The sequence below is a fragment of the Neomonachus schauinslandi genome, chromosome 5 (assembly GCF_002201575.2).
Source record: "Neomonachus schauinslandi chromosome 5, ASM220157v2, whole genome shotgun sequence".
NCBI classification, from domain to species: Eukaryota; Metazoa; Chordata; class Mammalia; order Carnivora; family Phocidae; genus Neomonachus; species Neomonachus schauinslandi.
In genome coordinates this window covers 57,394,239-57,422,228 of record NC_058407.1, presented here as the reverse complement: position 1 = coordinate 57,422,228, position 27,990 = coordinate 57,394,239, and the positions used below count along the sequence as shown (strand labels likewise).

The 27,990-nt window shown below is 51.5% G+C and overlaps 1 protein-coding gene across 1 annotated transcript; it reads right to left on the bottom strand.

The window, feature by feature from the left end:
* Nucleotides 1-2,810: 2,810 nt before the first annotated feature.
* MYO1A (myosin IA) lies at nt 2,811-20,976 on the bottom strand. Its single transcript, XM_021687278.1, has 27 exons — nt 20,854-20,976; nt 20,608-20,723; nt 20,250-20,344; nt 19,955-20,059; nt 19,700-19,746; nt 19,493-19,556; nt 18,978-19,076; nt 16,648-16,751; nt 16,385-16,532; nt 15,792-15,910; nt 15,627-15,713; nt 14,175-14,240; nt 13,905-14,009; nt 11,474-11,536; nt 11,066-11,266; nt 10,670-10,896; nt 10,112-10,312; nt 9,783-9,876; nt 9,218-9,367; nt 9,039-9,107; nt 8,536-8,610; nt 5,415-5,549; nt 4,602-4,708; nt 4,073-4,205; nt 3,804-3,956; nt 3,498-3,625; nt 2,811-3,202 (listed from the first exon to the last, which is right to left on the bottom strand). The coding sequence occupies exons 1-27, from the start codon at nt 20,965-20,967 to the stop codon at nt 3,079-3,081; spliced, it is 3,129 nt and encodes a 1,042-aa protein (XP_021542953.1). The 5' UTR covers nt 20,968-20,976; the 3' UTR covers nt 2,811-3,078.
* Nucleotides 20,977-27,990: the final 7,014 nt, after the last annotated feature.

Below are 27,990 nucleotides of genomic sequence, written 5' to 3'. Positions count from 1 at the left end.
GGTGGTGGCTTGGTGGGGGGCGGGGGGGGGGAGCAGGAAAAGGAGTGTTAGACCGAGGGCTCAGGACTAAAGCCTCCTGGGTCCCATCTCTGAGGCAGCCTCTCTCCACAGCCCCCACCCCTCCATCCCTGCCTCCGTGCCCTGGCACCAGGGAAGCAGGGCTTCAGCAAAGGTCCACCATGAATAATGTCCTTTGATGATGCAGCATCTCACAGAGGATGGCAGGAGCCAAGGATGGGGGGAGCAAGGGCATGACAGGGAGAACTGATCACCCCTTGATCTCTGGGACTAGCAGAGACTTGAAAGAGCTAATGCTAAACTAAGCCAGGGAAGTGAGGAAGGAGGGAGGCTTTGAAGGGTTGGGGCAGGCCGGGCTTCATCTTGCCCACACGCCGTGTGCAAATGGCATGTGAAGTGCGTGTTGCAGCTCCGGAGCGCCTAGGTGGTTTTCCCTTTGACACTTTCCGTTTGAGCCACATCCTGGACAGCCATCACTGGCCTAGAGGAGCGGGGTCCCTAGCAGGTCCTCCCTCTGGAGCTCCCCCTCTTTGTTGCTGGGGTGGGCTGGGGATGAGGCCAGGAAAATGTGTGTTGAGTTGAGAGGAGATGGCATTTGTCAGCCGTTCCTGGGGCCGACGAGCGTGTGTTGTGCGTGCGAGATGACCCACATATGTCTACCACATGCACGGCTAGGGTGCAACACGGCAACTTCGCCAACCTCCTGGAGAGGTGCTGTGGGGTTGGGGGGGAGAGGCCAGGTTGTAAAGGACCCGGGGCGGAGACACCAGGAAAGGATGGGAGGGTGGCCGCTTCTGCATCCTGCACAGTCCTGCAGCCAGGCGACAGCTGGGAGCCGGTCCCCAGCAAGGAGCTGGAGGAGCCCCCAGTAAACTGCAGAGCAAATGGGCTGGGCCAGGAAGGCCGGCTTGAGCTGCTGTGAGCTGAGGCATAGAATGGCTCCTCATGGGGACTAGGGGCCTCCAGGCCGGCTTGTGCCCCTCAGAGAAACCACCCAGACTTCGAGAGTGCTGCGCTGGCCGCGCAGGGAGGCAGCAGAACCGCAGCTTCTCCCGTCCCGATGGAGCCAATTCAAGCCCTATAGCACAGGTGGGGCAACAGAGCCCCCAGAGGCTTCGGGGGGCCTGAAAACGCACACTCCTGGGCCCCAGAAGAGAAGAGAGGCAGAGTTGGAAACACAGGAGGGAGGGATGGGAGAGTAAAGGAGAGGAACCCTCACCCTTCCTCAGACCAGCATCAGTCCACATGACTGCTGGAGGGAGGACAGGAGGGGGACAGGGACTCCGGTCCTCCCCCCCGCTCCCCTCCCCAGTCCAGAGAGCTGACAGTGCCTTCAGCCCTGGGGAAGGAAAGCAGGATGGGGAACAGCAGCTGCATATTCTCCTGAAATTGCTTCTGAAAATGACCAGACATTCACTGGGAAAGTGACGACAATTTGGGCCCTGGGAGCAGGAGATGAGGCAGAGAGCGGGGGCGGTCAGGCTCTGGTAACCAACCCCCCTGGCCAGACAGGATCTCCTCGGCCTGATTCTGAGAAGTCAAGGATGGGGGGAGCTGTGGGGGGTGGCAGAAGGCTGACTGGGAGCCTGAGCTCCCCTCACTCAGGACACAGCCCCCCCCACCCTCCCCACCCCCCTCCTGGGAAGAACTGACTCCCTGGGCCCTCCCCCCGCCCTGAGCAGGGTGTGCAGGAACGCGGGCTGGTGCTCAGAGAGCGACATCAAGCTGCAGGCAACAAGAGAAGCGAATCAGGTCTCCCGCTGGCATGATTACCTGGGGCCGTGAGCTGCCTGCGGATGATAGAAACTCTGGAAGCTCGAGGTGGAGGGAAACCCCAGCCTCCAGGCCCAGAGAGCTCAGTGGTAGAGATAGGGAAGAGGCAAGGAAGGTAGGGGTGGTGAAAGGAGGGAGAGACCTGCAGAGACAGGAACAAAGGCAGCCATTTGTACGTTCTCACAGAGCACAAATCTACCTTTCACTGCAAACACGGGAGCTGCTTGTTCCCTAAAGTACAGACAGGGGTGGGAGAGGCTGAGACAAGCAGTCTATAAGGAAACAGATATTAAGGGAGAGGGGAGCTATTCAGAGCGTTATACAAAATATTACATATTGATATTAGAGCCCACAGAAAAGGGGACAACGAGATGGTGTGAAACAGTTGAAAATCAAGAAAAAAATAATGGCGGTGACACAAGGGTGGGATGACATAGGGGTGGGAGAGTCTGGGTCCGGGAGCCTCCCCCACCCCCCACACCCTCTGCAAGTGCCACCAGCTGCCGGCCCCAGCTGCAGGGCAGTGATTAGCAAGATAACTGTTGGCAGAAGCCTTGCATCTCTGGTGTACAGAAAGGAAGGGGATGCTGGGGGGCAGATGTGGCAGAGCCCAGTGATGAGCTTGGGGATGGAGGGGGCACTGGAACTCTTGGGTGCAGGGGACCCTGCATTCCCCAGCTCACCTCAGCTCACATGAGCCCGCCAGCCTTGGGCCTCTTTTCAGGCTAAATCTCCAAAGGATCCTAGTTTCCGACAAGACAGGGATCCTCACTTCTTCCCTCCAGGGACACACTTAATGAATCAGCCCGTTGGCCACCTGGGACCTGAGTCCCATCGCTGGCTGCCCCACCCCCACCCCAGTCTCTCCAAACCCCGCCAGAGCTCAGCCGGTCAAGGAGCCCGCAGACAATTTCCCTTCTTTTCCATTCTTATTATCTGCATTTGCTAGCTCCAAGGAGCCTGAGGAGGGGAAAGGGGGCGAGGGCAGTCAAAGTACAAGTCCTGTGAGGGTGGGGGAATAGGGACTCACCCATACTGAGCGAATGTTTGGGAAGTCACTTGTTTTATTAGTGGGCAAAGAGGCTGAGGGTTGGGAGGAAGCTAAGTTCTAAGGGAGAGGGGACTGGAAGAGTTTGAGAGAAGAAAGGTCCTCTTCAAGGGTTCTTCAGTCTCTGAGCCCCATCCCCAGGATCAGAGGGGTTGGACAGGAGATCCTTCCACAAACGCCGGTGGGCACTGGTCCCGGAGAAGAAGCTGTTGTCCCTGCGTTCGGCCCCCACCTCCTCACTATACAGTCACTTCCAGGCCACGGCTTCCTTTCTTCTTGCAGCTTAGCTTGCCATTTCTACCACCCTCAGGGCCCTGGATGACCTTGACAGCCACACTGCTCTCCTTGAACCTCACTGAGAAACTGGAGGGGGAACAGACAGAGGGGCAAAGCTAGTACCCCCATCCCCTCACCCCTACTCCTATATTTTCATGATGGCTTCCCCTCCCCTTCTTGAAGGAAGCGCATCTCTCCTCCCCTTGTGTCAGAAGACTCAGGGCCCCAGAGAACTTGGGTGGGGAGACTAAGAAGCACCTCCAAGCCTTGCCCTGACAGAGTGTGCTTCACTTTCTGACTACACGAATTTTCCCGGTCACAATGACCAACAGCTTGGTCATCTGCCCCCAAGCTGGCCCTCACCCCCAGCTCATGGCCTTACTTCTCAGTCACGGTGACTGGAAGCTGCTTCTGTGTGGCATCCAGCACAGCCCGGTACATTTTGGTTAGCAGTTCAATCACATGTTCGCTGACCAGCAGGAAGTCCCCCTTGGAGCCCACTGATGATATCTTAGGAAGGGGGAAAAAGAGTGAGGACAGAATTCATTTTTCCTCCACAGGAGCAGCCTGAGAGGCACTGAAGGCCCAGAGTGAGAGGTCTGGGCCCCATCACCTCCAGCCCACCCCAACCCCGTGATGCCCACCACCTTCTCCAGTCCGAGGGCCTACACCCAGGGAGCTCTTATACCTCACTCAGATGTAAGCTGAAAAGCCCATCCTTGAAGCCGGTGACTGACACCCCGGCCACACTGTCCAGCCCAATGACAGTTTTGGCCTGGGACTTCTTGGTGTCTATAAGAATCACATGCCCTTTGGTCAAGAGAAGAATTCGAGAGGAAGTCTAGGGACAGAAGAGGAAAGTGTGAGGAAAGGCGAGGATGAACCCCCCTCTTCCAGCTACCAGCCCCAAGGCTCTGGCGCAGGCTCTGGGGAGGAGTTCTGGATGCAGGCCTTCACCTTGCCGTTGCCACGATTGACCTTCTTCACGGTCTCTGCCACCAGAACAGGCCCTTCCAGACCACCCGTCAGCTTCTGCAGCTTGGGGTTCCCTTGCAGCCCAATGTAGTCACCGTGGAATGGGATGGGGACACTGAGGACGCACAGGAGGTACATGGTGGAGACCAGGTTCTTCCCGCTGACCCCCAAGGCCCTGGGCCTCCCCACAGTGAGTTCCCCTCTTAGTCCTCCCATGCCCCTTTCCTCACCCTCCACCATATCCTCTATCTCAGTGGTTCTCAGGATGTGGTCCACGACCAACAGCAGCGTCCCCTGGGGACTTGTTAGAAAGGCAAAGTCTTGGGCCCATAGCCCCACACCTGCCGAATCAGAAACTCTGAGAAAGGGGTGCAGCAATCCGGGTGTTACCAAGCCTGCCAGGTGGTGCTGATGCACACTCAAGTTTGGGAACCACTGCCCTATCCCACCTGGGGGAATCCTCTCTCTGCTCCTGATGAAACTGACTGCGTGAGGTCTGAGGGGCCCTCACCTCTGGGGGTAGGAAGCCTTCTTGCCCTTGAACAGTTCGCTGGCACAGAGCTTCTCCTTCAGGATCTCTACCTGCTTCGGGGACAGCTGATCCCGGAATTTCTTGCACTGTGAGGGGGAGGGGCAGGGGCTAAGCTCCCGGAGGCAGGGGCAGGACTGGGGAGGGGGGTGGGGAGAACACTGAGAGGTGGAGAAGAGGAGAGACAGCAGATGGAACAGGCTCTAGGCACTTCAGAGAGGCCAGGGCCTGCAGGAGCCCTGGGGCCTGAGGGACTCCGGGGGAGAGGGATGGAAACAATCAAATGCCAGCCCTAGGAGCAAATGCCAGCCCTAGGAGGGAGGGCTGTATGCCCAGCACACAGCGCAAGGCCTAGTCTAGACAGGCGTTCAATAAGTATTTCCTGAACGGAAGAACACTGCTGAGTGAAATAAGCCAGACATAAAAGGACAAATGTATGATTCTACTTATATGAGGCCCCTAGCACAAATTCACCGAGAAAGTAGGGGACGCGTTCCAGGGCCTGGAGGAGTGGAGAACGGGGAGTCACTGCTTCATGTGTACGGAGTGTCAGTTTGGGGTGATGAAACGAAGTATGGAGATGGATGGTGGTGATGCTCTCGCAACAATGTGAGTGTGCTTAATGCCACCGCACTGTCTACTTTAAAATGGTTAAAATGACCAATTTTGTTATGTATGCTTTTCCACAATAAAAAAAAATGAAAAAAAAAAGTGGAAGAGGGAGGCAGGAGAGGAACATCAGAGGGAGGAGGAGAAAAAGAGAAACGAGAGGCGCGGCGCCCGGGCCTGCCTCACCTTCCAACGGTAGAAGAGCTGCTGCAGCTCCTGGTTAGCTGTGTGGAAGCATCTGTAAGGTGCGGCCGGCCACGTTTTGTCCAGGATGTTGGTAGACGGCAAACTGTCCTTCAGCCCCAGCAGGAACTTCTGTGTCTAGATGGGGAAGGGGCGGGATTGGGAGTGGACCAATGAGAAGAAAGTCCTCCCAAGAGGCAAACTCTCCTCCAGATCCTGCCACTAAAAAGGAGGGAGGCCACCCAGAGTGAGAAGCACCAAGTGGAGCGAGGAGATGGAAGGGAGTCCTCTCCCGGATGTCTTTTGGTGTCAAGTGTAGGCTGGAGGCTGGCCAGTAAAAGTATGAATGGGAGACTAAAGGGAGGGAAGGGTTAGTTCCAAGCAGAGACCTGCTGCCCAGGGTAGTGAGGTGAGAGGAACCAAGGTGAAAACTGGCCTCGAAAGTTCGCTCCTGTAGCTGCCTATTGTCTGGGTTCACAATTGCTTATCGCCGGCTGCCTCTGCAGGGGCCGTCTCCCCTCCTCTCTGATCAGTCAAGCCCAAGACCTCCACCTGGCATTCAAGGTCTGCCACACAGAGCCCGGCCTCATGCCACAGGATCCCCTGCACTATCCTGGCACACCTCTCAGACAGGACTCCTCGTCACGCCCTCTGCCAGCCCATGCATCATCACTCTGTGCCTTAGCCCACCCTGCTCTCAACTCAGCTCCGCCCACTCAGATTCTACTACCATCCTTTGAGATGCACCTCCATACCTAAGAAGACTAACATTAATTAGATACACTCATCCACCAGCAATGCATGCTCAAATTTCTCCTAATGTCCTTTATAAACTTCTAAAAATGTCCTTTTTAAAAGCTTTGCTTTTATTTTTCCTGTTCTAGGATCCAATCAAGTTTCACCCATGGCATTTGTTTAGTCTCTCCCAATCTAGAACAAGGATTCTCAAGTCTTTATATCCCAGGGAGCACCCAGCACCCTGTTTGTTTGTGGGGTAGAATTATTGAAGATATAGAAAAGATATGGCTTGATTTTGGGGTACCCGGATGGCTCAGTCGGTTAAGCAGCCAACTCTTGATTTCGGCTCAGGGTCTTGAGATCGAGCCCCACCTTGGGCTCCACACCCAGCCTGGAGTCTGCTTCAGGATTCTCTCTCTCCCTCTGTCTCTTCCCCACCCCCTTCCGCCTCGCTCGCTCATGCTCTCTTTTTCTAAAATAAATGAATCTTTTTTTAAAAAATGGCTTGATTTTGAGCACTTCTAAGTTTTGGGAATTTTTCTGAAAACTTTTTACTAAGACATTAGGTTAGAAAAATTAAAATAGAAAAAGGCAGTGCACTCAGTATATTGCCGTAACTCTCCAGGAACTATCCCAGCTCTTTGATTCTTCCACTACAAAGATCTAGCAGGCTTGTTCTAATCACCTTAGACCCTGGTTTAAGTCCCCAGCCCTTGGTCTGGTCTAGTTTGATTTAATTCAATAAATACTCCTAAAAATTTCCCGCAATCCCGCATGTTCTAATTCATGTGGAACCTCTGAGGGTTTTCTTTTTTTAATTGTTTGTTTTTTCTAGATCTAGAAAGTCTTGCCTTTCCCTTTCCAGCCCTCCTGCCCCAGGTAGGCCTCCACGGGGGGAGAGGGGACAGTGTGGGGAGACAGTCGTAGGCGGGCGTTAAAACTCTGGAGTCAAACAGTTTGTATTCCAGCTCTCTCACACTTAGCACCTGTGGGACCCCTAGCAAGTTATTCAGCCTCTCTGGGCCTATAAAATGCGGGAAAGAAAAGGATCTACCTGACAGGACTTTTGACAGCATTAGAGTTAATGCATGTAAAGGGCTTAGTGCATAGTAAGTGTTCAAAAAATAGGTATTAGCATTAGTTACAGACAAGGCAATAGCAAAATACGGACTCGTCAGAAACACTGGAGGAATCCATGCCGAGTGGCCCCCGTACACTTGCTTCTGTAGGGGCTGTAATTCGCTGAAATATTGGTCTAAACCCAGCAGCTCCTGGGGTGACAATCAGCAGATGCCTGAGACTATGCAGGTGAAAGAAAAGGTAGAGGAGGGGCCAGTCAGAAGGTAAGAGTCAAATCAGATTACTGGCCTCAGGGATTTGGCGAGAGAGCCCGTACTCTAGGAGAGCGGCCGTTCTGGAGCCGGTGTGAGGAAACACAGGCCATGGAAGAGGCCTGGGAAGATGGAGCTCCCCTGGGGCAGGAGGAGGAGGGCACAGTGAAGGCTCAGGGAGGCAATAAGGAGGCCCGGGGATCCCACCTCTCCAACCACAGAGGGGAGCTCCAATGAGTGTGTCTCAAGAGCATAATTTGTAAGAGTCCCAACAACTGTCAAAAATGGAATCAAAAATGGAATGAGCGGAGATCAGTTCTCCTTTACCCCAGGCCTCTGTCCAAGATGTCCTGCTCTCCCTCCCTCTCTCTGGCCTTTCACAAAGCATCGCTGGAAGTGCTACTCTCTCCCGGTCGGCTTTCCCTCGCCACTCCTCAGAAGCACCATCGCTGTTGGATGGACATCTCTGGAAATCACCCTCCTCTGTTTTCCTCTCGCTGGAAGCTGCCCATAGCTTGAATGTCCTGGCTTCTTCCTGCCACCCAGACCCAAGTCCTCCAGAATTAAGATCTTTCCTGAGATTTAGTTTTGGACTCGCTTGCTATGGTTTCAGAAGAGAGATAGGATTCCTCCACCTTCACCCAAACCCTAAAATGGATCTTGGAAGGCTGAGTTAGTTAGCGCTATGTGTGTCCTCACAGTGCTCTTGCACTGTTGTTAACCATCCGGCCCATGTCTTCCTGAGCCTATTCGCCACAGACCAGTCAGTGAGTGTGCTGGGAGCCCTTCCGGCCACCACTTTGCCTGCAGTGTCCGCTCAGGCCAGAATGCCCTCCCATTCTGCCCCTGGGCCCTGGGACACTGGAGCCTGCTCCCTGCAGGCTGCTGCCCCACTCCCTTTTATCCCTGGACTTCATCGTCAAGTACAAGCAGATCGAAGAAGCCCTTGGGGGGAAAGCCTTGGGTCACCTCTCCTCAAACACTTCATCTTCCTTTTCCAAACCTGTCCCTCCCTCCTCAACCCCCACCTTCCACCCTCAACCCCCACCACTTACTATGCTCTTGTAGATGAAATTTGCCAAGGTGAGGGCAGCTGCTGACCGGAAGTACTTTCGATAATCCTTGCGGGCCTGGCAGGGACAGACGAGAAAGCAGGCAAAGTAAAGATAGACAGTTAGACCTAAAAGACAACAGATCGAGAAGAGGTTCTACTATTTCTCACCCACACAAAGAACACAGTAAGCTAAAGAGCTGACACTGTGCTCGGAGCGAGTAAAGGCAGATGAGATGGCAGAGAGGAGGGCCCTCCAAGCAGCAAGCAGAGCTCTGTTGCCAGGTCGGAGACACACCCAGGCACATGCACACGTCTCCCCGGCGTGCGTCCACACTCCCGGACACACACCAGCAGACCCAGAAACACACGCAGACACGCCATCACGCCACGGGAGGTCCCGCTTTCTGCTACTCTTTCCTCCCCACTGCCGACACACTCCGGGAGAAACCACGTGGCGGAAGGACCCAGGAGTCAGGAGGAAGCCCCGCTGCCCTCCCCCGTTACCTTCCACCCTCGCACAAAAGCCTGGATCAGCAATGCTGACGCCTTTATCTTCCCATAACGTTTCTTTTGCTGCAGAAAACAATAGGCCTGTTAGGAAAAAACCCCATCTCCTGAACCACCTCTCCCGCTTCCCAGTCTCCTATTAGAGCGAGGAGGTGGGACTTGGGGGTAACTGGTACCACGTTGCCCCGAAACCAGGCGGAGATGACGATCTGGCTCTTGCGCATCAGCTGGTAGTGGGTGCGGCAGCGCCAGCCCCGGTAGGTCTTCTGTATGAGCGTGGCCAGCTGCTGCAGTCTCAGGCGCCGCTGCTCTTCCAGGTGGAACAGCTGTGGAGAGTGGAAGGAGGGGCGGAACGGCTGGCCTGGGGGAACCCGGGCTACGGGCCTTCCCAGCCAGTGTCGTACTCATTCCTTTGTCTTCTCAGCACCTGCACTCACTCCATGGGCACCTACTGAACTCTAACTCTGTCACGGGCCTGTGCTAGGTTTGGACACTCAGACACAAGTGGCGCATGCCCGGGACCCTCAGGAGTCCCGCTCCAGCTAGAGGCACTCAGCATGGGCGTGCAGGGAGCCCAAGGATTCAGGTCCCAGCGATAAAGTCCCTGGCGAGAGCAGACTGCCTCACCCACCATCCACCCCCAGTTACAGATGCTCCTCTCTGCCCCAGCCTCTCACTCGTGGGCTCTCCAACCCGTCTACCTCCCACCTGCGCCAAACACAAGTACTCCCTCCAACTCACAGTCCTGGGGCTTCTGATGAAGATCTTCGTCTTCCCGAAGACCAGCTCCTCTGAGGACAAGCTCAGCTCCTCCACAACCTTCTTGACCCCCTCCCTACAGGAACAGATGGAGAAAGCTGCCCAGGGGCATCCCAGGGAAGGGTCTTCTTCCAACTTTCCCCAACTTCTACGCAGAGAAGGGTTCAGGGCTTGCACAGACTTCAGAGCCTCTGAAAAGTGAGCTTTCATTTCACCAAGTATCCATTCACAGAGCTTTGGGGATTTACATGACACTGCTCTCTCCCCGGCCCAGATGGTCCCTGCTCCCCTGTCTCCCCCAGGAGTCTTACCGGTCTCCCCCATTCCAGCGAGGCCACGTGCTCCGGCTTAGCAATTGGTACCTTTCCAGGAAGGGCCCGTACCTCTGGCGGTAGGCATAGCCCGCCCGTCGCACCCGCACGTTCTCTAGCAGTCCCAGGTACCGAGTCTGGATGGCCACCAGCTCCGACGAGAACTGACCTCGCTGCTGATGCTCATTGGGCTTTATACACCTTGGGGTGGAGGGGTGCAAGGCACAGGCCTCAGGAGCTTCACCTTTGCAAGTATGACCCATCCCGGTCTCCATAACCCTATTCCGCGCACGGTCCCCTGGGTAGCAACATTTCAGAGGAAGTGAACACGCTGGCCTTCCCAGCTTCACTCACTGTAGCATGGTCCCTATCAAAGTCTGATGCTCTCCCTGCTACAGGACTCTCAGCAACTCATCTGGCTTTGTTTTTTATGAGGAAAGGGCCTCGGATACCCCTATTCCAGAAACACCCCCCCCCCCAAAAAGACAAGGTCTATAGTGTACGAACACTGCATGTGCATCACATACGCTGCATTTCCCTATGTGCCCGGTGTGTCACCTGATGTAGTTGGGGTTTTTGGAATACAGGTTCTTCATGAGTATGGCCACAGAACTCTTGAACTGAGCCCCAGCAGTCGGGGGGCGTTTGAGAGATGCCTGCTTGGGATCTCCCTCAGGGAACAAGGACCGAAGGAGGGGGTGCCGGGCCTTCCACATGGCCTGGGACAAGTCCCGGAAGAGTAGGTCATTGTTCTTATCAATGAAGCTGTTCACGTTGTAAGTCACCTGTAGAGAAACAGCTGTTGGTCTGGAGGGCCCGTGACCCTGTCCCAGCACTTGGTGCTCCCAGTCTCAGCGTGAAGTGTTCCCAGATCTCATCACCCCACAGTTTCTCCCCCATTGCCTTCCACCCACGCCCAGCCCTAGTCTCTACCCTTCAGCCCCGCCATGTCACCTTGCCCGCATAGTGGCAGATACGGAAGCTGCTGAGGCCCATGGTGTGGTCATACTGGTGCTGGGCATTCTGGGTGACTTTGCTCTCATAGTGATTGTGCTTGGAGAAGAGCTGGTTCAGCTTCGCTAGGAAGGTGGTGTCACTGACCACCCCAGGCCGTAGGCACTCCTCGTCCAGCATGGCCAGGATGCCTCGCTGATTCTGGTCAGGGAAACAAGATCAGCCCAACCTAGCCAGCTCCTCCAACATGTCCACATTCTTCACTGCTGTCCCTCTGCCGCTCACCCTTTGTCCTCTTTACCATCCTTACCAAGTGGGGCAGAGGGAGGAGGATGGGAGAGACAGGGCAAGGATATCTCGGCAGTCTGGAAGAGGAAGGAGGTCTCAGATGAGAGAAGGATAACTCACATGCTCAATGAGGTTGCAGATAATGCCATTATCAAAGTAGTCCACCTTTGTCCATGGTATGCCCTGGCAAGAAGAGATGTGACAGGTCACAGGAGCAGGTCCAAGACCTCATGGGGCTCAGCTTCCCTTTCACCCACCCCACAAAGGACTCAGAAAGCCCTGTAGTTAAGAGGGGTGCTTGCTGTCGTTTTTGTTTAGGTCCCATTCCCTCCAAGGTTGATGGAGAATTTGTGGCGTGGGTGGCTAGACACATGGGAGGACCCAAAGCAGCTGTGAGGAAGGGGGAGATGCTGCAGAGAGCCCTGTAGGTAGCTGTGGGGTGGAGACAGAAGTGTGATATGTTGAGTAAAGGCTGCAATAGGGATTACCCCGCTGTGGGAGTAGGGAAGCATCCCTGAGGATGTGGAAGAGCAAATGGCCACACTGCTCTCACGACCTATAAAACCAAAGCACATGAGCCCACCTCATCAAACAATAGACCTACCTTGATACATCTTCAAAGACCTACATCAGTGCTTCTCAAATTTGCATCACAGTCATCTGGAGGGCTTGGGAAAACAGACTGCTGGGCCCCACCCGCAGGCTTTCTGATGTAGCATGAACTGGACAGAGCCCCCAGGAATCTGCCTTTCTAACACCTTCCTGGGGGATGCTGATGCTACTAGTTTGAGAACCACTAATCTACCTGATACTTTGGGACTGTATAGTTTTTGTTTTTTTAAAGCAAGAATGGGGGCACCTGGGTGGCTCAGTCAGCTAAGCTTCTGACTCTTGGTTTCAGCTCAGGTCCTGATCACCGGGTCACTGGTTCTGTGCTCAGCATGCAGTCTGCTCAAGATTCTCTCTCCCTCTGCCCTCCCTCCCCTGCACACATGTGTGTGCGCACTCTCTCTCTCTCTCAAATAAATAAATCTTTTTTAAAAAGATTTTATTTATTTATTTGAGAGAGAGAGAAAGTGAGAGCATGAGTAGGGCAGAGGGAGAAGGAGAAGCAGACTCCCTGCCAAGCAGGCAGCCCAATGTGGGGCTCGATCCTAGGACCCTGGGGTCATAACCTGAGCCAAAGGCAGACACTCAACTGACTGAGCCCCACGGGCACTCCAATAAATAAATCTTTTTTAAAAAAGGCAAGAATGATACAGAAGAAGACCCAAAGATAATTGTTCCCCACTTTAGGGATAGCTGCAGGCGGATAGCTCCTGGTCCCACCCAAGGGCCAGCCCTCCCAGGCTCAGGCCATTCCCAGGTGTGGGGATGTGGCTGGGGAGCACAAGCCTCTCTCTCTCTTTAGGGATCTTTAGGAAACTGCAGATCTTTAGGGAACGCAGAGTGGAATTAACTAGAGTTGTCCTCCTACTTCATCCCCAGTATACCTTCCCCAACTAGTTAAATGAAGTATGATATCCTTACAATCCTATGTAGCCATAAAGATGCTTCTTTATATACCGATATGGAAAGATCTCTTATTAACTGATGAAAGCAAGATGTAGAGCAGAGTGTATGCACCGCCACTTGAATAAATTCTGTGGGAAAACGTAATTATAGATTTGCTTGATTACACATAAAAGACCTCTGAAAAGGGCCCCTTCGTTTGCGTCTGTACTAGGAGGCTGGGACAGGCTGGGAGGGAACCCTTCTTCATACGCTTTTTGAATTTTGAAGCATGGGAATGTGTTCTCTATTTGATCATTAAATTTTTAAAATAAACATATACAAAACAACTAAAAAACAAAAACCCTTCCCACACATTATGACCGCATTGCCTGAAATTCTGCCACAGCAGATTCCTGAGGGCTCACAGGCAGCATCCCTGGGAGGGTTTTGATGAGTGAGACTGTGAGCCATTCACACTTTGGGGTGGATTAGCTCAAGCAGATAGCTTTTCTAACACCTAGCCATAGAAAGAAGGGTTCTCGCCAAACAGGGGAAGGAGTGTGGAAATGTTGAGCCATGGGGCACTTCTGGGGAGGAAATCTGGGATGAGGGTGCCACAAAAGGGGACCGTGACATCGGCCAGGGCCTGAGGAGACAAAGAATTCTGAGACGTTAGAGAAGAGCACCAAAAGGGATGTGGTAGGGTGACGAGGCCAGGAGAAATGTCCCTTCTAAATCTGGTTCACAGTGTGCTGCAGGCCACACACAGCTGTCCCCCCACCCTCGTGAGGTCTCCCCGCCACACACACACACCCTTCCATCGGTCTGCCCCTTCCTTGTGTGGCCTGGGGTGGGAGCAGGGGGCCTGGGGGCTGGAGAGCAAAGACCAGGGCTTCTTGGGAAGGCTGGACTGTTCACCTGGGCAACGGAAACTTTTTGTGCTTTGTGTTCCCATCTGGGGACAAGTAAGAGGAAATTGTGATGGAGAGAAAGGACAGATCGGGCATGTGCCCAGAAGCAATTTCCAAGAGGGTAGGTGGGGGAAGGCTGAGCGCACCTCTCTCTCATATTCTTCTTGCTCCTCTTTCAGCGTCACCTCGATGAACACCTGCTGCAGCTTCTCGTTGCAATAGTTGATCACAAACTGCTCAAAGCTATTATCCTGAGGGAGGGGACCCGGGGCAGAGAAGGGGCAGCTCAGCCCAAATCTCTTCCTGCCTCTCAGCCCTACACCTTCCCTCTCCCAACCCGCCCCCCTACCGCCTTTGAGCCTACGTGCCCCAACCCTAGGGAAGCAGGGTGCTGCAGGTGGATGAAGCTCTCTCACCTCTAGAATTTCAAAGCCGTAGATATCCAGGACCCCCATTACCTTCTTCTTCTCCCCAGTGCCCACCTGAAGAGGAGGAAAAGATAAATCTGAGGACGGGCCTCCTCTGCATACCAGGCCAGGCCCTTCTCGGGTGGAGGTGACCGGAGCAGAGGGCAAACAGAACTCTGGTGAGCTTGACCATGCTGGGAAAGAACTGTCATGAACTCCTTCCTCCTCTACATGCTAGAGGACAAGCAGAGGGAGGGAGGGAGAAGGGAGATGCGAACAGATTCCAGGCTGGTGCTCTGATGGAACGAGGTAGGAAGACATTAAGATCCTCTCAGGAAAATAATCATCTCTTAGATTTGTAGAGCATTTTACAAAAAATTCTACGCTCTTACTTCATTAAGCCTCACAATAACCCTAGAAGGTGTGATTATTCCCATTTTACAGATGAACAAATCAAATTTCAAAAGGGCTAAGCACTTATCCAAACCTAGATTCAAATCCTATTTTCCCCTGCTGCCTTTCAGTAATAGCTTCTGAATTGATGGCATTTTCATGTACAAAAATTTTGAACAATAGCTCCATTTTGATCTAACTCACATTCCATAAAATTTACCCTTTAAAGGTGTACGATTCAGTGGGTTTTTTCCGGTATATTCAAAAGGTGTATGACTATCACCACTACCTAATTCCAGAGCATTTTCATCATCCCCAAAAGAAATCTTGTACCCATACCCATTAGCAGACACTCCCCCTACCCCTCCCCCGACCCCAAGCCCCTGTTAACCATTAATCTACTTCCCATCTCCATGGATTTGCCTATTCCGGACATTTCATATAAATGGAATCATACAAAATGTGGCCTTTTGTGTCTGGCTTCTTCCACTTGAATGTTTTCAAGATTTGTCCAAGCTGAGCATGAATCGGTACTTCGTTCCCTCTTATGGCCAAATAGTACCCCATTGTATGAATATACCACATTTTGTTTATCCTTTCACCAACTGATGGACATTTGAGTCGTTTCCACTTTTTGGCTAGTATGAATAATGTCTCTCTGAACTTTTGGGTACAGGTTTTTATGTGGACATCTGTTTTCAAATCTCTTGGATATATATCTGGGAGTGGAATTTCTGGTTATATGGTAACCATGTACGTAATTTTATCCAATCCTCACTAAGCCCTGTGAAGCAGGTAGGCATGAATGTCCAATTTTCCAAATCAGGAAACTGAGGCTCAGAATCTCTGTGAAATGAAAAGGCCACACAGCTGGTAAGTAGGGGATCCAGAGAGTCAAACTCAAAAGCCAGAGATGTTTCCACAACAACACACTATTGGAAGGAACTGAACCCTACCCTTCATCCTTCTTCCTCTGCTCATCTCAGAACCCAAAGTACGGGGATGGTGACCAGGGCAAGAAAGGTGATGCAGACAGGAGAGAGTTGGGGGAGGAGAGCCATCTCTCACCTTGATACTCTCATTGATTCGATTCACTATCCAGTTGAAAAGGCGGCTGTAGATGTTCTTGGCCAGAGCATCGCGAGCATACTGAGCCTGTAGGGCAGGGCCAGCTGGTTAGGATGGCAGCCACAGAAGAGTCCCCAAGTCAGCCTCCTCCCATAGGGCCTTTACCTGAATGACATTCAGTGCAGTGACCACCTTTTCTTTGGCTGTTTTCATGGTCCTTGAGCACAAAGCTTTCTCTAGTTCCTCTGAATTCAAACCTATCATTTCCCCAATCTCCTGAATACCTGGAGTGAGGAGGAAACACAACATGGCCTGAAAGAGGGCTTTCCTCCTGGGGAGGGAGGGCTGAGAAGTGACACTGCTAGGAGGTGGGTGTCCCTGGGTCTTGCTGGGGATGTCCTTACAGCCCATCCAAGACATGGCTCAGGAGGAATCTCTGGGGGGGAGGAGGAGGAGAGAGGGAGCTCTGGACACTTTGAATGCATTATCTACTTTAATAGGAGAATCTCCTGAAATTCTTTGTAAAGACTCCACTGAGATTCAGAGAGGTCCCAGAATCTAGGTCTATCAAACTTCATAACCTCATTCCAAAATGTCTCACTGGGAATTCTCCATGGTTGTGTTTGGGGAAGAACTCGGGAATGGGCTGAGTGGGACTGAAGCAGAGTGGAGTCAGTTACGCAGGAGATGGTGGAAGAACAGGAATTGTAGTAGGAGACTGGGGAGCAGCTTGGGGGTACCAACAGGGCGGTGCAGACCTCTCCCATCCCGGATGCCACTTGCTGATATCCCATTGGCCTGGAACTCGTCTGTCAGCTCCACGTTCCCCAGCTTCAGCACGAGGGCCGTCACCTCGAGCACCTGTTGAATCTCCTCCTCCGAGAAACCAATCACAGTCATTGCACTCTTGAGGAGAGAGCAGAAATCAGAAGCTGAACAGTGGTGCTAGTTCAAAGCCTCCCTTCTCAAAGCCAAAGCCTGGGCTCAAAGGATGACCTAAGGGCCCACCCTGGGCACCCACCTGTACAGCCTTGAAGTTGGAGGCGTCGTCCATGCCGTCAACTCTGGACACTTTCTGGTTTAGGAAGGCATAGCCACTTGCGTCCCGCTCAAGCTTCAGGGCCTCTGGGAGGGCCAGTGTGAGGGAAGAGGTTTAGTACGCAGGCTCTCACGAGTCCTCTGGCCTTGACTCTCACAGCCCCTGCCCCAGCTTGGTTTACTCATTAATTCAAAGGAGCCATTTTTGTTTTAGGCTCTTCCCCTGCCTCCTTTGTTTGGGGATCATGAATTCCCATGATGATAGACTAAATTTTTAAGCAGTATTTAGGGTTTGGGTGTTCTTTTTTTTTTAAAAGATTTTATTTATTTATTTAATTGACACAGAGAGAGAAAGAGACAGCGAGAGAGGGAACACAAGCAGGGGGAGTGGGAGAGGGAGAAGCAGGCTTCCCGCTGAGCAGGGAGCCTGATGTGGGGCTCGATCCCAGAACCCTGGGATCATGACCTGAGCCGAAGGCAGTCGCTTAACCAACTGAGCTACCCAGGTGCCCCGGGTTTGGGTGTTCTTAATTGTTGGGTTTCTTTCCAACTCTTATGAAAGAAAAATCTCATTCCACTCCTCGTCCCACCCTCAGGGTTCTAAACAATGAAAACAAACAAGCAAACTATCTGTCCTGCTCAGTTCTCAGTGGCTCTGAGAGGACAAAGGTGAGGAAAGAAGGGCGAGCACATATCTCCCACCCACCCTGAGCCTCAACACCTCACCCTTGGCCAGGGTTGGCCCATTCATTGTTTGTTCACTAAGTACCAACAAAGTGGCAGGTGCTATGTTCCCCAACCCTGACCCCTCTTCTGAAAGCTTTTCTCTGACGTTGTGGGGCTGAGCCAAAAGGCTCTCTTGTGTTCCCCCCATGGTGAATCTCTATCCCAGCCCATAACACACGGGCTAGGTTTTGTTTTTTTCTGTCTCTCCCACAAATGAACAACTCGTGTGTTGGGACTATGTTTTTCATCTTCATATCCTGTGTGCCTGGCTGGCATATAATAACTTTTTTCTTTTTAATAAATGAATCAAGAGAATGGTTGAAGCTGTTCACCTGAGATGGGAAGGAGTAGGTTAAGCATGGAGCTTGAGGGATATCAATGATCTGTTATTCACATGATCTGATAATCAGGGAATGGCCCTCAAACTAGAGTGTAATGGCAGCTTCCCCTGAGACACAAATTTTGAAACAGGAACCTGCTAAAGAGGGGTGTCTGGACAAAGAATGAGTCAGAAAGGCCCTGGGGTGATGACACCAGGGAGGCCTTGCTCAGACTTAGCTTAAATCAATGGGTGACAGAATCAACCAGAACAACATACTAGTGCCTATGATTCAGACAAACTGAGAACAACCAAGACTACTGAGCCAGGCAGGAATAATGAGAGATGCAGGGGCTCTTGAACCATGGAGATCCCCAGGAGGGGAAAGGAAAGGGGCACAAGTCCAGTGGAAAACAACCAGAAACCAAAAGGACAGGTCCTTGGGGGCCAGATACCCACAGTGCTCACAGCTAGAGGCAGGATTGGGAGGCAAACTCTGGCAAGGCCTGAAGTCACACCAGACTCCACAGTGATGCCCACCCAGAGCCACCTCGGGCCCACTCCAGGGCTCTCCGGGACGAGGCAGAGTGCTCCATGACTTTTCTCCTACAGCCACTGGCACAGGCCTGTTGGCACCAATCACACTGTATTTTGCAGTGTTTCCATTCACGTATCTGCCATCCCTAGAAGACCATAAGTTCTCCAGGACAGGGTCCATGTCATCTTACTCAACTCTGCATCGCTAGAGGCCAGCACAATGTTCGATCATAGTAGGTGTTCAAGAGATGTTTGATAATGAATAAATGGAACCTCCATAAAACCATCTAAGAAAAGTGAATCAAGGACAGGGCCTGGGTGAGGCAGATGTAGACCCAGAACAACTTCAACTACTGCTCATCAAACATTCTTGAACACTTAGAATATCCTGTTGGATTTTCTGCTGAGCTATCGATAAAGTCCCTTAAATTGAAGATAGGAAAGAATGATAGATGGAAATAAGTGTTCCATTTTTGAAGCTAGCCTGGGGAAGGAGGAACCCAAGCAGGACAGAGGAATAAGAGCAGGTCAAGAGGCCAGAAGATTTATCCCTAGCAATACAATCCCAGAAAAAGAAGAGAACACAGAGGTTGGGGAATTGTTCCCAACAATGAGTGGATGAGATTCAGAGTGAGAAATGCAGAAAGAAGAAGCCTGAGGGCTACAGGGGCCCAGAGGAGACTGAATGGAGGTTGAGGATCTTCTGCCATGTGTCTGGGACAGGCACATACTCAGCAGGTGGGCTTCTGCACCGGCCAGCAACTGATAGAAGATGTGGAAGTTCCTTTCTCCTTCAAGCTGCTTCACCACTCGGGATTTCTCCAGCAGATCTGGCAGGGGATTAGAAAATAACATCCTGAGGGGCAGGGAGACACCAAAGCTTCCCTCTAAGTCTGCTCCCAGGGCTTGGGCAGTCTCCTGGTAGCCTACTATTCCTTCCTATGGTAGTAAATCAGCAGAAAGGGACACCGTGGGGCAGGAAGGAGGGAGAGGTGGTGAGCAGAATGGGGAGACACTTTCGGGGTGCCTGGGTGTCTCAGTCAGGTTAAGCGGCTGCCTTTGACTCAGGTCATGATCCCAGGGTCCTGGGATCAAGACCCTGCGTTGGGCTCCCTGCTCAGCAGAGAATCTACTTCTCCCTCTCCCTCTGCCCCTCCCCCCTGCTTGTGTACATGCGCCCTCTCTCTCTCAAATAAGTAAATAAAATCTTAAAAAAAGAAAAAACAAAGAATGGGGAGACACATACAGTTTGTGATGACGCCACCGAGGGGGGACCCCTTGAAGTCGAACTCAATGTCCATGTATTTTCCCTTCAGAGACCAGAGGGAGAGAGAGAGAGAGAGACTTTGCTTCCTCCTCTTCTCACCACCCTGCCCAGCAGGGGTCTGTGCCCCATTCCTCCTTCTCAAGCCCCCACACCCTCTCCTCCCAGGCCAGGGAGATGGTCACTCACAAATCGAGAGGAGTTGTTGTTGCGGATGGTCTTGGCATTGCCAAAAGCTGCAGAGATGGGGAGAGGGGAGGTGAGGAGACTGAGGGGAGAAGAGGGGCTCTGGAGAAGGGGAAGGAGGAAGGTCTTCCAGCCATCATGCCAATCTCAGATTTTTCAGGCTGAATGAAAACAGGGTAAGAGGGTGTAGGGCTGAGTGTCTCTGGGGCCAGTCGGGTGGGGTGGGGGTGCAGAGGAGGTAGAGACTGGAATCCTCACCCTCCAGCACTGGGTTTGACTGAAGCAGCTGCTCCTTCACAGAGTTCACCTGCTCTCCTTTCCCACAGACAGCGGCCACATAAGACATCACCAGCTTACTAGCCTCTGTGTAAGAGAAACCATCACGTGGATCCCTCCGCCCTTAACTCCCCTTAAGTCCAGCACCTCCCATCCCTCAGAAGCAGAAAAACCGGGGAGAAATTTCTGGGGTGGGGGCAGGACCAGCCTGGCTTGGAAAGAGAGGAGGGGGTGGCTCCAGCAGTGACCCCACGGCCCCCCCCAACAGGTGCCTCACCAGTCTTGCCGGCTCCGCTCTCGCCCGTTATGAGGATGCACTGGTCTCGATCTCGGTCCCTTAGTGACTGGTACGCCATGTTTGCCAAAGCATAGCTTGGAGGGGAGGAAGCAGGTGATGACTAAGGTGGGGCTAATCCAAGACATCATCTTTCACTCCATCTCCGGCCCCCAGAGTCATCCGCCCTCCTTGGACTAGACTGAGGCAAGTGGTAGGTCTAGGAAGGGGCTTCCTGGGGCCAGGGGTGGGGGGGTGGAACCTGGAGAGCCTCCTTTAGGAGAAAGGATAGAGGAAACTAGGGTGTCTGGCTGTCAGGAAGTGGGGGCCCTGTCAGCCTTCCCTCAGTCCCTTTACTTACATATGGGGCTTCAGCTCATAGAAGGTATAGTCCCGGTATTTGGCAATGAACTCTGGGCCATAGATGGGCAGCTGTTGGTAGGGATTCACAGAGATCAACACATTCCCAATGTAGGTCTGGAGGCAAAAAAGGTAAAGAGAATGAGCAGGGGTGGGGGTAGGGGATGCTGGGAGGGGGAGGAAGGAGTAGGAACACAGGACCTCTCTGGCCACACACCCACAGCCAGGGGCACCCGTATGCACTCACATAAATCTCCTTCTTCTCATAGCGCAGCTCGAGGGTCTTGAGAAGAGCCTCCTGCTCCAAGGGTTCCAGGAGCACCAGGTCCTCCAACCCCACGGCGCCTTCCAGAAGAGTCATGTCCAGAGGAGCTACTGGTCCTGGGAATAAGGGGTCAGTTGGCTGGCTGAAGTCTGCTCAGCTTCAGGGGTCAGTAACTGTGTGAGGGGAAGAGGGCAGAAGGATCTAAGAGAGCCTTCCCCTCCAACTCCTGGCCCTAGAGATGGTCCTCAACCCAGGGAGTCCTCTGGACTAGCCAAAGCTAACTGCGGGAAGCTGTGGGAACTCTCCCTGAGTGGGGAGGATCCCCTGCTTCTGGGGTTAGGGCTGGTGGGGGTGGGGCAGGACCACCTGCCTTTGACCAGGGTAAGGAAGGCACCCAGGAGGCAGTGACCGGGGGGTGGGGAGTGGGGGGGTTGGGGAGCACAGTTGTGTTTGCAGGAGAGCAGCCTGGGGAAGAAAGGGTAAGCTCTGGAGGCTCACTCCCTCCCGCACCGAGATCCTGGCCAGGGTCCAGACTCCTTGACCTTCTCCCCCAGTTCTCCTTCTCAGCTCCTACCTCTCGCAACCTCTAGTTAAGTCACCGGGCCCACCCACACCCAGCATGAACGTTCTTCCAAAGGTCCCTCTCATTGCCACAGTGAGATTCATCGTCTAAAGGGGGGCTGGATGAGATGACTGATGAGTTAGAGGACAGAGGCAGGAGCTCCTCCATAAAAGATTAGAATACCCCAAATAAAAGTGAGGTTGGTTTCTGCCACATCAAGTAGCTGTCACGATCTCTGGAGGTGCCTACACATCTGTCCCTATTTTTCCATCTCCAGCTTTTACACCCATTGCTGTAACCTTCCGGCACGGACTTTGCCTCAGAGGGACACACCCAGCTTTTTAGTAGCTGGTGGGAGTGGGCAAGGAGGAGCAGAATTATTGTGGGGCTCAGCCCCATGCAGTGGGCACATGGCAGGTGCAACCTCAGGAGGAAGCCCAGCCCTCCTCAGTCTTTCCTGTGGGACCGAGTAGGTGGGGTGGCCTGGTGCGGAACAGAATCATTAGTACAATGGTCAGGGCTACTCCCTAAAAGGAATAAAAAAGCCACATCTCCTAGTCTCCAGCAATGCTCAACCTGGGCGGGGGAGGGGAGGGAAGCAGAGATGGAAGTTTGGGCCAGAGGGGAACATAAGCTGACTTCAGCCTTCACTCTGCTTTCCCCAAGTTTCAGAAAATGAGAGCGCTCGTCACTTCCTGGAAGGACACAACTGAGAGAGCAGTAAGAATAGTGACACTAGCAATCTCTAACAGTCAGGTACCACGGGCCACGCAGGGCTCCAAACACTATATGCACGAAATCATTTGATGCTTACAAACAATATCCTCATGAAGTATGTACTATTATTATCTCCATTTTCCAGATTAAAAAAACTAAAGTTTTTAAGTGACTTGGCAGGCAGGGGTGAGCAGCAGAAGCAGGGCTGGAGAAAGGCATATTCTTTGGATTTGGATTTGAGGGGAGTGGGAATGTGACAGGTCGGGGGGTGGGAGAGGGAAAAAGGAAGCACTCCCCAGATAGGGCACCCCTGGATGTGCAGAGCAGTGATAGGTCAAGGCAAGACTCACCCAACACTGGAACTAGGGTGTAACTTCAGTGTCCCTTGGAGAATAGTGAATGAAATCCCAATTTGACAGGAAGGGGGCATAGGAGTCCCAAGGCCCGAAGGGTGGAGAGGTGTCTTCGTTAACGGGAGCTGTCCATGGTGTCTGAGGGGCCAGGAAAGAGGTTGCCCTCCTCTTGCCAGTGTCCACTCTTCTGACCTTCCACTGTGCTGCCTCCTCTAGCCAAGGCTCCCTGTGCCAGTCAAGCCAGGAGAGGCCAGAGACGGCAGCTCAGCACAAAGTCCGAGGCTGTTCCTGCTGAGGGTGTGGCTCGATTAACCCTTCCCAGGCTGGATGCCCCAGAGGGAGATGCTCAGTCATATGAGAAAGCCCCCTCTAGGTAGGAAAGGGTATCTGGCTGGGCTTAGCTGAGGGGCTCAGGTAGAGTTCTTGCTCCACTGCCCCCCAAATTTGGAAATAAGAGCAGGAGTGGAATTAATAGCCAAGGAAAAGCTTTTCTAAAAAGTCAGGAATTTTTGCCAAAGAGGAAGGCAGGCTGGGGTGTCTTCCCTAGCAAAGAAACAGTACTTCCCTCAAACCTACCTATGTCATTGGGAGTCAGAGGGTATCCATGATATTACTTGGGGAGCTAGGCAGACAAAATCCCCAAATTCCCTCCCCCCCCCCGATGGGTCAGCCCCCACAAACAGACCCGAAGGCTCTAGTTAGTAATACCACCTGGCATTTGTATGGATGCCAGTTTCATGGACTCCCACCTGTCTCATCTCACTGAATCACACCATCCTGTGAGCTAAGCAGTGCAGCTACTCACTGCATTGAAAAGGAAAATTAGAGGCAAATACTGAGGTTCCACAGACAATACATGGCAGAACCAGGAACAGAATGTAGCTTCCTGACCCTAAGTCTCCCATAGGTTTCAGCCCAAGTCTTGGTATTTCTGGTTTTCATCCTTCTGGGCGAGGAACCTGAATGAGACCCTGAGATGCTGCTTCCTGGGCACCAGCCCAGCTGAAAATAACCACCCCCAATAGATAAGAGGCTTACGCAATCCTGTTTTCCAGGATACCCCCTCATCCACCCAGGAAAATTCCTGAACAACAGGCTCCCTCTGCCCACCATCCTCTCTCCCAGGCATGCACAAAGAGCACACTTAGCTGAAGACAGACTCCATCCTCTAACTCCCAGCCACAGCTGCTCGGTTCAAGGTCCAAACTCTACTGCTCTCACAGAAGCACTCTGCATACGCCTGGCCCATCAGCAATTCCATTATCAACCTGCCCTTACATGATTTATTGATCTACTATATATATATCCAAAGGGAGAGAAAAAGGCAAGGGAAAGAGAGAGCAAGCAAGCCAAGCGGAAGTGCCATCAGCACACAATCCCAGGTATACACAGAAGCAGCATCCGGATCAGAGGCAGAAAGGACCACAGATCCTGTCTTTTGTGTGGAGGAAACAGACCTAGGGTGAGAAGCCACCTTCCCATGGTGTGATCCTGGGAACCGAGGTCTGGAACCCAGGTCTCCTGTTCTCCAGGCCAGGAATCTGCAGCCACCCACAGTGTGGGGTTTATCTGTGTGTCGACCCACTCACTCGTTTTCTGAGTGTCTCCTATGTGCTCACACGAGAGAAGGGATTCTAAAATGAGATGGCATCCTCAGGCGAGACAATGGAATCAACATCACAGCTGGGGTGACCCACCATCCTAGTTTGTCTGGGACCTAGGATGAGTCCTCTGAACGTGGGAACTTGACTACTAAAACTAGGAAGATTCTGGCCACACTGGGATGAATGGGTCACTCTAAATTAATGAGGTACAAATACACATCCAAGTCCGTGGCGATTTCAAGATCTGTCAAAGCATTCCAGGGATGAGAGGAGGCCTGGGGGATGCAGGACTGGAATCTGATCCCAGGCAAAACTCAAGTAACTGGAGCTGACTGGTCTTCCTCCATCATGACTCTGAAATCCCCTTCCTCTTCTCCCCATTAACATTTCTAGTCTGTATAAGGGGCATGAGGGAACTTTGGGGGTGATGGAAAAGCTCTAGATCATGACTGCAGGAGTGGTTACACAACTGTCAATAAACTCTTTTTGTCAAAACTCAGCAAAACTTAAAACAAATTTTATTGTACATAAATGACACTTCAATAGAGCTGGCAAAAAGAAAAGTAAAAAAGAAGAAAGAAGAAACAATTCTAGACCCTTTAGTGCTGATTACTGACAGGGTTGGGAAGGCAGTAATTTTATGAAACATTCATATGCAGAAGTCCTCCCAAGGATATTCATTTTTTAAAAAAGAATTTATTTATTTATTTGACAGAGAGAGACACAGCGGGAGAGGGAACACAAGCAGGGGGAGTGGGAGAGGGAGAAGCAGGCTTCCTGCCGAGCAGGGAGCCTGATGTGGGGCTTGATCCCAGGACCCTGGGATCATGACCTGAGCCTAAGGCAGACGCTTAACACTTAATGACTGAGCCACCCAGGTGCCCCAAGTATATTCATTTTAAAAAGATGCTACACAATAAAAACACAGAAGTTTTCAGATATGGTGAAGATGTTTGGTGGTAGAGGGTCTTCTTGACTCTCACAAATTATTTGGTGTCAACTAGTAACATTGATCAAATACTTACTATGTGCCAGGCAACAAGCTAAGTGTTTTACATCCTTGCTATTCAAAGTGAGGTCCACACCCCATATCTGAATCACCTGGGAGTTTATTAGAAATCCAGAATCTTGGGGCACCTGGGTGGCTCAGTCGTTAAGTGTCTGCCTTCGGCTCAGGTCGTGATCCCAGGGTCTTGGGATCAAGCCCCACATCGGGCTCCCTGCTCAGCGGGAAGCCTGCTTCTCCCTCTCCCCCTCCCACTGCTTGTGTTCCCTCTCTTGCTGTGTCTCTCTCTGCAAATAAATAAATCTTAAAAAAAAAATGCAGAATCTTGGGCCTCAACCCAGACTTATTGTATCAGAAGTCTGAATTTTTTTTTTTTTTAAGATTTTATTTATTTGAGAGAGAGACAGAGAGAGCACAAGCAGGAAGAAAGGCAGAGGGAGAGGGAGCAGACTCCCCGCTGAGCAGGGAGCCCGATATGGGGCTGGATCCCAGGACCTGGAGATTGTGACCTAAGCTGAAGGCAGACGCTTAACCATCTGAGCCACCCAGGTGGCCCTAGAAGTCTGCATTTTAACAAGCTTCCCAGATGATTCCTAAGCATGTTCAAGTTTGAGAAGAACTTCTTCACACTTATTCTTTTTTTGTCCTTACTAAAACCCTATGATGTTGCATACCTAGCAATAATGCTTTTTTTATTAATTCAATGATTTATAACCACCTCCATCTCTTATTTACCTAGTATAGTTATAGAAGGGAGAGGAGAGGGGCGCCTGGGTGGCTCAGTCGTTAAGCGTCTGCCTTCGGCTCAGGTCCTGATCCTAGGGTCCTGGGATTGAGTCCCGCATCGGGCTCCCTGCTCCGCGGGAAGCCTGCTTCTCCCTCTCCCACTCCCCCTGCTTGTGTTCCCTCTCTCGCTGTGTCTCTGTCAAATAAATAAATAAAATCTTTAAAAAAAAAAAAAGAGGGGAGAGAAAAGATGCCATTAGTGTGCATTCATCTACATAAATTTACATATGATCTCCTCCTGATTCTTCCTGTTTTACAGACTGTCTGAAAAAAGGACAATAGATTTCCATGTAGTCTAAATAACTGAGAAGAGAGGACACAGGCAGAGAATTAATGCAAATGCTGTAACGGATCCCCAGAGCAAAGGAAATAGCTAAAACATAAAAGAAAATGGAAGGTACCAGACTCCTCCTACAGAAGCCGGGCCTACACATAATTGAAGTTTTTATTCCATGGCCCCTAATACTCACTACAGCCCCGCCCCCTCTCTCCCTACACAAAGCTCTTGGCAGACATCCCACAGCTGGATCCACAGGTCTTCCCCTCACCCCAGTGGAGAAACAAAAGATATTTTTTAAGAAAAGGAAGAAGTAGGGGCGCCTGGGTTGTTCAGTCAGTTGAGTGTCCGACTCTTGGTTTCGGCTCAGGTCATGATCTCAGGATTGTGAGATTGAGCCCCGAGTGGGGCTGTGCACTCAGTGGAGAATCTGCTGGAGATTCTCCCTCTCCCTCTGCTCCTCCCCACTGCTCATGCTTTCTCTAATAAAAATAAATTAAAAAAAAAAAGAAGAAGAACTAAAGCACAATCGGAGTAGCTCCCTGGACTAGGAACAGCCTATACGTTTTTTCCCTGTGAGACAGCGTGGTCGTACAACCTGTGACTCCTGCAAGAATACCCCTTCGAGATCTGGCATGCTGGGAAATCATCCAGGCCAAGGATGGAAGTAGACCAAGGCAGACCCAGGGTGGGGAGTGGTGGTTAAGAAAAAAAGGAAAATAGATGGCATGCAACACCATCTCATCAAAAAGATGAAACTTAGAAGCTAATTGCCTCAAGAGATCCAAATAAGAAAAGTACACGTTCATTAAGAGAGACCACTATATAGTCTATAAAACTTTATTAAAATTGGGATTACTTACAAACTTGTACAATAAAAATGAAAAAATATATAATAAGACATTGTTATTTTTTTCTTACAGAAAAGAGCGAAAATGAGACCCATGGCAAAGAGCCATCCCTGATCGTTTTGTTCCTTTCAAACATTTGTGAACATTTATTTTAAATATAAATGACAAATCTTTTTAAACAACACTAAGGCATTACCCACAGGCTAAAACTTACCCAGGAATTCCTTAGCCCTGCTATTTCACCATCAATTCCACAAACATGGGAAACTGAGGCAATGGCAGGCTGTAACAGCTCTAATACTCACATTATGAGCTCTCTAGTATACTAACGTGATGCGAAGGCCACCCATACTGCAGCAAAGTTCAGAGAAGATGATCCACCATTTTCAAGTTACTGTCAAGGGTGTGAAGAGGAAGATGACACACACTGGCAGGGGATGGGGAGACCAAAGTCCCAAATCTGGGGGAGGCTGTGTGTGTGCCACTCCCACTCCCCACTAAAGCTTATGTGTATTGATGTGGACATGAATCTGCTTTGTTTATTCCTAGCAGGCACTGGCTCCCATCACATAAGGCACCAAACACCTTTTCAAGGTAGTAACCATCTAGAATCCAACTCAGCAGCAACTAGGTCCATAAGCTAAGTTACCAAGAGATACCACTGGATCACCATAACTGCATAGGTTTCCCTAAACATAATAATCAATTTCTGCTACATCAAAACATAAACAAGAGGTTTTACGTGCATTTGCCTTGTGCAAATGGCTATTTTACATGTTTATTACTTGGCTTCAGTGCCTATGTAACATGAAGGCATAATAAATCTGTCAAACGGTCCTCTCCTTGGTTGAGATAAAGTTCTTGGCATTTCAATATAGGTTATTATCTCATATGTCAGACCTGAGTCCAAAGGAATACTAGAAGGACATTTAATTTCCTTTCCTCCTACTTCAACTTTCACTA